Source organism: Pezoporus flaviventris, unplaced genomic scaffold, assembly GCF_033815535.1.
Source record: "Pezoporus flaviventris isolate CSIRO_AGI_PZ_B2104156 unplaced genomic scaffold, CSIRO_AGI_Pfla_v1 ptg000070l, whole genome shotgun sequence".
NCBI lineage: Eukaryota > Metazoa > Chordata > Aves > Psittaciformes > Psittacidae > Pezoporus > Pezoporus flaviventris.
Genome location: NW_026892618.1, coordinates 7,755,431 through 7,766,633, shown reverse-complemented (window position 1 = coordinate 7,766,633; position 11,203 = coordinate 7,755,431). Strand labels below are relative to the sequence as shown.

Here is an 11,203-nt window from a genome sequence, read left to right as displayed (position 1 = left end):
TCCCTTCCTCTGTGAAGTTATGTAGCATAATTTTTATGATTTTAAAGTACAAAAAGGTATTTGTCCATCTATTCATTTCCTTGAGAAAAGGAAAACATCTTTTTCCCTGGCATTTACTTTCAGTTTGTCAGATTTAAATGAGTAAAGCTGAAAGACTTGCAAATTCCCTTTGGCAGATACTTCATTAAATTCCAGGAGCTGACACTTAATGTCCAAATGGAATATGTCTATTTTTACTTAACTGTATCCCACAACCTTATTTATATCTCTCCTCTCAAATTGGAACAGTTTTTCACATTCTCCACCCTTCTATTCCTTTTAATCTCCTGCTTTCTTTCTTTTCTCCCTCCAATTTCTTAAAAGATTGGAATCCAAAGGGCTCCCAGGAGCCAGATTCTTCTTGGTAGGTGACATCCTCCTTTGAGCACCACATCAGAAATGTTCTCCAAGGTGAGAATTTGCCTTGGAGAGAACTCCCCCTTCAGTACCACCATTACCTTTTGCTGTGGCAGTCTGGAGCTCCTGGTCCTGAGATTTTTCCAGTGTCACGAATTTCAGGTCTGCATAGGTCACTTCTTCACTTCTCATTTCTGGTGAGGTTACATGAGAATTCAAAAGTTTAATTAGTCCCACAGGAGAAATAGGGATAATCTGATCTGGCTGGGATGAAACGAGCCATCAGTGTCATTGAGAGCTAAGAGAGTGATTCATGCAAAAGATGAATGTTGCTTTTTTTTTTTGCTCATGCTAAAGGATTTTATGACGCAGTGATACTGGGGGTTGTTTACATGCAGCAGAGTCCCAGAATAGTATTTAAATCTCCTCTGCATATGCAAAACTTCAATGGGGCATGGAAATCTTACAGTTCTCAGTTCCTGGAACAGATGCCTAGAGTTCCCTAATTTGAGTACATCCTTTCTGTAAGAAAAAAAAAAAAAACAAAACAACAACCCACAAACCAAAAAAGAAGGGGAGATGTGAAAAGGAAATTACATTAATTTTTGATTGAGTCTAAACAATTCCTTGAAGTTTTTCAGTAGCAGGAGTGTTTGTTTCCTGGGTTTATTATACAGTGATAAATATTCAGTAAATTCAGTGAGAAGGGTTCCTTGATTCCTCAAGTGGCACAGGAGAACTGGTGCCAAAATGAAGTGAGCAACATCCTGATACCCTTTATTTATTGTTTGTAACCACACACATCACGTTTGTCTTAATGGGGTATCACACTGACCTGTCACAGTCATTGCCCGTTCCTAGGACACAAAGAAACTAATCCGGGTTTCCCATCTGCTGTTCCAGGTATGACTGCACTGCAAAAGGCAATAAGCTGAAGATATCTCCTGAACTAATGGGGAGTCTGGGTAGAAAATTCATGCACCAGAGTATGATGCTGTGCTCCTGGACTTGCTCTGGGCTGGAAGTAGTCTAGGCACAGGCACGTGATAATCACTGCGTTTAGCAAGAGTGATTGACAGAGCATAGCAGCATACCATTTCCTCTAGGGCTGGTGCTGCATCCAGGAAGGGATGTCACCTTTAGCACTTGCACCATACTCTTTGGAAATTTGAGCACTAGGAATAAGACGGAGAAACTTAACTGGTCCTACATTTCCTGGTATTTCTAGGTTTGATGGCAAAATGACAGGAATGAAATCTGAATTTTAAGTTTTACTTCATATGGCTCTACTTCACACAGCTCCAGAACTGCTGCTCTCACCAGCTGTCAACTCAGGAACAAGCATGAGCACAGAACACAGCCCTCCAGCACGACACCTCACCAGGGCTTTGCTAAGCCCAGGCTACTGGAGATAGAGCTCCCTGGGTACCAGGCAGAAGACATTCACTGACTTATCTTACCATGGAAAAAGCAAGTGCAGTGACTTAGACTCTAGCATTTGGGCAGACAAATAGAGACAAATAAATATTAATTTTCAGGATTGCCTTATGTTGCCTTCAATGAGCTGCATAAGGCTCATTGGAGACAGAGATTTTGATACCTCTGTCACATTTTCTGTCAAGGAGAGGTAACCCTTATGTCCTACATATGTCCAGTGTGGAAAGAGCATGTGTGCTGGTTTTGGCTGGGATAGAGTAAATTTTCTTCATAGCAGCTAATATGTGGCTATGTTTTGGAATTGTGCTGGAAACAGTGTTGATAACAGAGGGATGTTTTAGTCATTGCTGAGCAGTGTTTACACAGAGTCAAAGCTTTTTCTGCTTCTCACCCTATCCACCAATGAGCAGGCTGGGGGTATGAAGAAGTAGGGAAGGGACACAGCTGGGACACCTGACCCCAGGGATATCTCATACTATATGGCGTCAGCATATGATATGGGATATGCTCAGCAGATAAAGCTGGTGGTAGAAGAAAGAATGGGGGGGTCTGTTCAGTGTGATGGTGTTTGTCTTCCCAAATAACTGTTATGCATAATGGAGCCCTACTGTCCTGGAGAACATCTGCCAGTGATGGGAAGTGGTGAATGAATTCCTTGTTTTGCTTTGCTTGTGTGTGTGGCTTTTGCTTTACCTATTAAACTGTCATTATCTCAACCCACGAGTTTTCTCACTTTTGCTCTTCTGATTCTCTCCTCCATCCCACCAGGCAGGAGTGAGTAAGCAGCTGTGTGGGGCTTAGTTGCCAGCTGTGGTTAAATTATGACTGCATGAAATGTGGGAGGGAAGTGTTCTGCTACTTTATGCACAGTTTATTGAAAAAGGATTTGGTTTTGCTTTGCAAGAAACAAAGCCCTTTTGGATTATTAACAACCAGTGTAAAATACATGAAAGCTTTGATAATCATGTGTCTTACATAATAGATAATAAGTAAGGTGTCTTACTACACCTGTAGAAGTATTGAGGGTTCTTCTGGGCCCCACATGTGTTTCCATACTTTATATTTCTAAATGTCCATGGGGAAGCATTGGGGATGACTAATCAAGCTGGCTCTAGTAGAACACTCCTTTGAAGAGTAACAGGGAACAAGCAGCAATTTCTCAACAACTTCTAAGAGCAGTTCAACAGCAGTTTTTCAGCTCATTAGGAAGCTTTGCTCCCAGTTAAGATCGTGCTACCTGTGAAACGAAAATTAGAACTGGCTTGAGATGCATCCCTTGATGCAACCAGAAGAGGGAAGCAGAGAGGACACAAGTATTTTCTGTTCATACCATAATCTGCTTTCTCTGGCATCCAAGAAAGGATATGTTCAACTCACAGACTATGGAATGGACTCTAAGATTTTAAACAAAAACAAAGAAGAGAGTAAAAGTCAGTGATGAGATATTTTTGTTTTAGCAATTCTCTAAAAGTCTGATCACTTTTTTTAAACCTTTTGAAAGGTGGTAAGGGGAAAATATGAAAGAGAAAAGTCACTTCAATATAGCATAAAGCAAATAAAGATAGACTAGAGATAATTGAGGCAAAATACCAGGGTAATGTGAAGAAATTTAAAGCATTCTTGAATGATAGCCTAGCAAGGCCATAGGTGGATTACTGGAAGCACAGTATTAATGGCAATGCCCTAGGAATAGGAAAAGAGTGATCAGTAAGATTCATCAAGAATGAGTTATGATATGCACTTAACAGGAGGGGTCACTATTTTATGTCACACTAATGCTTTTTCTTTAGAGAAATTTTTTATCACTTTATCTGATATTTCTCCAGTTTAATCCTCCTAGAATTTGAAATCCTTATGAATTTCAGGTAAAAATCAAGTGATAATTTACTGAATTATCACACTGACATTAAAAAGGCCCGGAAAAACATTGTAAATTTGCACTTTCTTTCCATATTGAATCCTACTAGTTTTAAAAGTTATACCTATAAGAAAGGCTACTTTACAGTTCTGCTGGGTCTTTTCTTCTAAAACTCTTCTAATACACAAAAGCATTTAAGGAGAAAGACAAAGAAGGTGAGAGACAAAAACAGTATTGAGCAATTCTCATATAAATACAAAGCAAATACTTCATGTTTCTGTTTCTTATTTGTCCACTAGGTCTCAGAAGCCTTCTTCTAGTAACTGAGTGGGATGGATGAATGGATGGATGGATGGATGGATGGATGGATGGATGGATGGATGGATGGATGAATGGATAGATGATAGATAGATGATAGATGGATAGATAGATAGATAGATAGATAGATAGATAGATAGAAAGAAAAACTCATGCTAAGGGATGTTTATACTGCACCACTGCTTTTATAATTAAAGAATGGTAAACTTTTTTTAGCCTGCCTTAAGAGAGTACATTATGTTCATGAATCCATTGGTCCTGCTCTGCAACTCTAAAATGCATCACCAGGGCTAATGATTCACCAGTTTAATGTGAATGCATTGTGACTGCAACACGGGGCAACAAGTTTCTCTAGTTGCTATCTTGCCCTTAACATATATTAATGTACCAGTCCCAGGTGGTTCCCAAACACAAATAGTAACCCATTACTGCAGAGCATTTTCTTTCTCTCTCAGCTATTCGAAAGAGAAGGTGAACACAATTATATGCATGTAAATAACACTCTGAATAGCCATGAGCAGTAACAGAAAACTAAAGCAGCTCTACAGGAGAGAAAATTAATGGTTCATTGAATGCAGCCTACTAATATAACCAGCTGCAGGACAAATAGTGTCCAGGTCAACATGTATTCCCTGTAATGTACACCACTCACTGGGACTTGGCTGGCCATGCAGGAAGTTCAGGTAAGAGGGATGGTGGAGGAGCCTTATAATAGGAGATACAAGATGTGTTGCATATGCATATATATGTGTGTGTGTGCATATGCATACATATATGATACAACCTATGATATATATGCACAGATGTGAAAAAAATAAATGCTACAGCTGAACCTAGGACAGATATGTGCATATCTGCTGCATTCATATACACATATATACATATAACTCTCCATATAAAATGCTGTATATAATTATTATATTGAAAATTCTTTCACTTCAGCAGGAACACCTTGCTTGTAACATGCACTCTGTATGTTGACCCTACGGCTAAAGTCAATAGGTTGGATCCACAAAGGTGGGACACCGTGAGCGCAGGGACAGAAACGGTACTGCAGGAGGGAAAGGAATCTAAACTTCATTTAAACAGGTCAGTAACATGACCTTCAGTCCACCTACCCTCAGGGTATGGGTGGGGAGATGAATAATTGGGAATGAACAAACTCAGAGACCCTTTCTGCTCACAGAAGGGAAGGGTCAGGTCTGCAGAGATCTCATGATGCCCTTCACTGAACTAGTTCAACATCTGAAATAAGAACTTGTAGCGACCGCTTTTCTCCTGATCTGACTGGAAGGCTTTAGAGATCTCTTCAAAAGAGGGAGAGAAGCAGGCCCAGAAAATAACAAAAGGAGACAAACAGAAACAAACATGAATTGCCAGTGACAAAGAGAGAAAGCAAAAACCTGAAGGGCAGAGAAGAATAGACCCAGAGGAGGAGAGGAAGAGATAGAACAGGAAGAAGAAACTGGCCTCAACACACAGTAAGAAATCTGCTCCTTCTTCTGATCAGTGGACTGGTGAGGAAGAACAGAAACTAAAGGACAAGAAGACAAAGAACAGCTTGAGACACCAAGAGGCCACTGAACTACCAGCCCTACAGGGATGCATAGCCCAGTCATGATATGCTTTGGTTTAGGGTGTTTCTTATGGGTAAGTCGCATCTCAGGTTCCTTTTCATGGGATCTCTGCTCAGTTATGAAATTACCTTAGAAAGACGGAGGATCATTAGCAATTGACAGTCACAATAATTTCCCTGATGTTAGAAAGAACTAGACATATAAAAGGCAGACATGCAGAAAAGAAGAATATTTGCTGCTATTCCAGAGATGATAACACAGAGATCAGGGTATCCAAAGAAATTAGAAAGATAGGAGTGCTGGAGGGTCTGAGCAGAATTCAAGTCATAATATGAATAAATATGCATATATATATATATATATGCATATATAATATGAAGCAGGACATTTAAAGGTTCTTAATATTTGAGCATGAAGAAGGATCTACATCTGTAAGGGGAGAGGGAAACCTGTGGTGAGCGTGAAGATAAGATGGGGTGTGTGCTGAGAACAGTGCTAAGTCGGATTTTAATGACTACAGGAAGTTAAGATATGAAACAATGCAGTTGGTATCACAGTTACTTCAAAACTACAGCAAAATTTCTGATGCATACAAAGAAAGATAAATAACAATAAGTCCTTACGGTAGGAGATTCAGACTGGTAACGATCCAGGTAACAAAGCTGTATATGACAAACTTAATTCACACTATTTGTGTCTTGTTTGGTTTTCCCCTTCTAGTTTTCCCAAGTCAGAGGTGAGGAAAACTGTCTCAACACTGAACTGTGAGTACTTGTCTATTTTACACTTTTTTAAGAAGACAATTACAGATAAAAGCAATAGTAGACGTCACTGTTATGATGTGATGGCTGACAATGTGATGGCTGCAGCTTATTTAACTGCAGCTACTGAAAACTCACATAAAATCTCCATCTCTTTGAATATGAAGTGTATTAATTACTATTTTATTGAACAACATACTGATCATGCCATACTGTTCCTGCTACCTATTTGTGTAACTGTAATAGTTAAGAGCTTTCTGGTGTCATTTTGATTGGCTGAGATTATGAATTTGGAATCAACTGTTCCTTGAAAAAAATGGTTTGAAATATATTGCTTTAGTGAATATTACTCCAGGGAATGTCATTTGTAAGAATAACAGAAATTATATTCTGACAAAAGCAAATGTGAATGCAGATCCCTAAGTTTTGTAAACAGACTTGGGCAGGCATAAATATCAGGAGAACAACAAAGAGATAAAGCCAAACAGAAGGGAAAGTCTATCAAGGAGATTGGTGAGGTTGGTCAACTCTATTCTCCACGAAGCACAGTAAGTTTCTCATCATTGTGCCCTTTAGAAGGTGGATGGTAATTAAGGAGCACGGGAGGAACCTGAAGAGTGTATGATAGAGATCCTCCCACATATTTTGTATTCTATGGCTAACTATTTATTGTACCCTCTCCTCCTCAGCTGTTCAGGTACGGAGTGGGACCATCTGTGGTATATCTGGTAAGATGGCATACATTTACTGTAAAAATCTGCATCTCTGGGCAATTCCAGTAGCAAACAGTGGGATTAAATGTGACCTGCTCAAGTGTGATGCCACCTCCCACTTTTCCTTGGGACGCTCTAACAGTCTGCAGTAGCAACGCAACCCCTTACATATCACATTGTCTTGAACAAATCTTGATGTGCCAGACGCCTTTTTTATTCCACATATTAATTTAGTCTGATTAACAATACCAGTAAATAATTTGTGGCACAGTGTGCCCTTTAAAACACCCATTTTAAAAGTAATTTTAGTCCGATTCTTTAGTAATTCTCATCAGGATAAGATCAAAAGAGACGGACATCTACACGGCTTCATTGATCAGTATAGCCAGCAGATTGAGAGATGATTTTTCCTCTCTGCTTGTCACTCATGAGGACACATATGAAATGTGTAGTCCAGTTTTGGTCCCCCAGTACAACGGACATGTTGACAAACTGAAGCAAGTCCACTGGAGAGCAAATAAAATAGTCACAGGTCCAAAGGACATGACATATGAGGAGGGTCTGAAAGGACCAGGTTTGTTCAGTGTGGAGGAGGCTAAGGGAGCAACCTAATTGCAGTTTTCCACTACCAAAAGTGGATCTTGAGAGAAGATAGAGCCAGAGCCTTGTCAGAGATGCCCCTGCAGAAGGACCTAAGCTGACTGACTAATCTGCATACAGGGAAAATCTGAGAAGACAGAAGAAAAACATGCTTCCCCTCAGGATGGTGCAGCACTTGAAACAGGTTCCTGGAGGGCATATGGGATCTCCATCCCTGGAGACTGTCCAAACTCTGCTGGACAAGGCCCCAGATGACTAGACTTTACCTTGCATTGAAATTATCCTTGCTTTATGCAGGGAAAGACATTAAGAGGTTCCCTGCAAATAAAATCTTTCTGTCCTAATCCTGTGTCCTCTCCCTTTCCAGGCTGGTTGTGGTGATTGGTGGGCTGCTGCTCCTGTGTGGCCTGCTTTCCATATGCATGAGATGCTGTTTTCATTGCCATCACACAGGAGAGGAATCAGGTCCTCAGCCCTATGAGGTTACCGTCATTGCTTTTGATCATGACAGCACCCTCCAGAGCACCATTACCTGTGAGTTGGCTTTGACAGAGGCTGGGGACCTCCGTCCACCCTGAAGTGAGGGCCTGCACTGACTGCAGCACCCCAAGGCTGACAGAGGGAATTCATGGCAGAATGCAGGGCAAGCAGCATCTGTACATAGCACAAATTAAGGTGTTCACCAGACTTCATGTAGCAAATGCAGCCAGATAGTGAATCAGCTGTGAGACATGTTTGGCCGGAAATGGGGCAGCTAAGAGCCTTGGTGGCATTTGAGGAAGGACTGATTGTGGGATGTTGCTGATGAGTGTTCAAACGCACCTCTTTTAGGGAAGAAAGAAGGGGCAGGAAAAGTCAAACATTTAGGTTGTGGGGAGAGAAAAGCCAGTGTGCTGCAGATATATTCGTCCTCCTCTATCACATGGTGCTCTCAGGATGAGGCAAACAGCTTTTGTCTCCTCCCTTTCAGCTCTCCACTCTGTGTTTGGGCCTGCTGCCAGGAGGATATTAGCAGTGGCACACTCCCATAACGCTGCGCAGGGAACACCATCCCTCTCGGCATCAGACACTCCTCCAGTCTACGAAGAGGCTCTGCGCATGAGCAGATTCACAGTTGCCAAGGCAGGGCAGAAAGTGCCAGACCTGGATCCAGTGCCAGAGGAGAAACTGCAGGCATCTGCAGAGGGCAAGGATGCCCAGCCAGCCCTCCCAGGACACTAGTGCCTGTTTCTACTGAATGGCAAATAATACAGAACTGTTACACGCAGAGACTAATTTTTCTGAGCAGGGCTAGGAATATCAGATTAGCTTTCTTAGTCTAATGAGAAAGGGAAAAAGACTAAAAATCCATATATTTTCAGATCCAACATATTTTGGTGGCTTCTTTTGACACTTCCTTCAGATAATTAGCTATTGACATTCTCTATGTCCATTTATTACATACACACATCACAACCACCACAGTTTGCACAAATAAGCAGGGAGCGGGACCAAGGTGCTGACCCACTTTGCAGGCTACTGACCTGCAGGGAGATTGCAGATGCTGGCTCATTCTGCTTGCCTCCAGCCTAAGTTTCCTGGGCATGACAGAATGATTTTCACAACAGGAAAAACAAAGACATGTGAGAAGGTCTTGATACCAAATAATAACACCAAACTCCTGGAAAATGCCATTTAGAGTACATTAAAAAAAAGAAAAGAAGTTGCGTAGGAACACAGTCTGCATGCAAACAAAAGACAGAATACATTGGTAATATGTGCAGTATATGCCTTAAATGCCCTACAGGTTATATAGAATGAAGACAGTTCAGTTCTGAATAGGATATATAGCAATTTTGAAATAGTAGTCACAAGCCCTTATATTTTAATTTAAAAAGATGATGTATGCACTAACAGATCAAAGGGGGGGGGGGAAGGAGCAATAACACTACCCCTGAAATAAAGCTCGATCACATTTTTCTTGCATTCATATTTCATCTTTTATTAATTATTGTTACGGGTGCTGTCAAAAGCAGATCAAATTAAATAAGACCATTTAAAACACTTAAGTCATTTCCCAGATAGAAATAATTCGAGTCTTTCCTTAGCAATACAAATATGTTGAATAATTCAGAAATATTAATCAAACTCTTTGGATCACCATAGGTACAGACCATCTGTAAAATGTTTTCTTAGCCTAGGTACTTGTAAGAAGGTGATTCTTGAATTACATCAGTATTGTCTCTACCCCATGTTCAGCAACTGAAAACATTAACACAGAAAGACATCAAATATCACACAAGAAGCAGCCATTAATGAACTGCATGTATATGTTAATGTTGATATGAATGCACAGGTCATGGATATATCTTTCTGAAGCGTGCACATAGGTCTTCCTAGTAGAATACCCAAATTCTCACTTTCCTTCATATGCTGCTCTTCTTGCCTGTCAAATACAGCAAATATGGTTATTTTGAAGGTAAGGAGTATAAGGACCAGGTCCCCAGATAGGTTTTGGAACCTAACTGCTGTTTCAGTTGCAGCCATAAAGAATTTTAGAGAAGGTTGGTAAGATAGCTTTGGGGATAGCATAAAGCCAAATTGAATGACTAGAATATCTTTGATGATGTGGGAATTTAATGAGGGTCTTGATTTCCTAGGTGACAAACATCTACCTTGTCATTACATAACTATACCATTAATGAGGGGAAAACTGGCATGGAATGAATGTGACATTAAGGTTATGTCTCTTGTTCTACAAGGCACACTTGAAATAATAGTAACAGCTGTTTGTGGAACATCTACCAATGTGACTTATTTCATTAGCTGCTCTCTGAAGTCCACTTCAAGACTGACTTCACCAAGCTACAAAGCATTTCCTAGAAGGCTCTTGTTTACTCCACAGTGAAAGCCTGAAGTAAGGAGAGACATTTAGTTTTGCTGAACATGCGTCAAGCACTCTCAAGTCCAGAAACCTCCTGGAAGCCTTCACAACTGTTTCCAGGGAGAACCTACGTTCCTCTGCCACTTCCGACTGCCTTTCAGCCCCGAGGTATGTGGGCATTTAACACAAGATGGCAGCCCTGCTCCACGGGGCAGTAATCCTGCCTCACAAAACAGGAGTGCACGATTTTTAGCAACTTGCAAAAATAATTACACTGGGTTTTTTTGTTGGTTTTTTTTTTTTGTCTAAGTTGTACAATAGAAAGGGAAGTTTTCAAATTCTTAGTTTTCCCCTCCTCTGCATCAAATCACCTCTGCTATCTCCTTTCTCACTTTCAAGGGGAAAAGTTACAGGTCAGTCATAACCAGAGCTGTGCATTTACCTGCTAATTTCAGTGGTTTCCCCTTGACCAGAGCCAGTTTTGTCTTTCTCTTCTGTCCTTTCCCATCTGCTCACATCCTACTTTGCTTGTCTCACTCTTAGTTGTTGAGTGCTAGAGAAGGTATGCTCAAGTTTGGTTTTTTGGTATGAATAATTACGATCCAAAGATCCTCATGCACTTTTCGGACTTTACCCATGTTGTCACACTGCCTACGCATCAGACAAGCCCTAGTATTCCA

The 11,203-nt window shown here is 40.7% G+C and overlaps 1 protein-coding gene and 1 long non-coding RNA gene across 2 annotated transcripts; one reads left to right on the top strand and one right to left on the bottom strand.

Annotated features, from left to right (window-relative positions):
* Nucleotides 1-2,864: 2,864 nt before the first annotated feature.
* On the bottom strand, nucleotides 2,865-8,578 carry LOC133278986 (uncharacterized). Its single transcript, XR_009746742.1, has 3 exons — nucleotides 8,483-8,578; nucleotides 4,593-4,714; nucleotides 2,865-3,070 (listed from the first exon to the last, which is right to left on the bottom strand). It is a non-coding gene; the product is annotated as an uncharacterized LOC133278986 (long non-coding RNA).
* TMEM52B (transmembrane protein 52B) lies at nucleotides 5,171-9,536 on the top strand. The gene is made up of 5 exons (XM_061472320.1): nucleotides 5,171-5,659; nucleotides 6,307-6,350; nucleotides 7,037-7,075; nucleotides 8,028-8,194; nucleotides 8,631-9,536. The coding sequence occupies exons 1-5, from the start codon at nucleotides 5,612-5,614 to the stop codon at nucleotides 8,879-8,881; spliced, it is 549 nt and encodes a 182-aa protein (XP_061328304.1). The 5' UTR covers nucleotides 5,171-5,611; the 3' UTR covers nucleotides 8,882-9,536.
* Nucleotides 9,537-11,203: the final 1,667 nt, after the last annotated feature.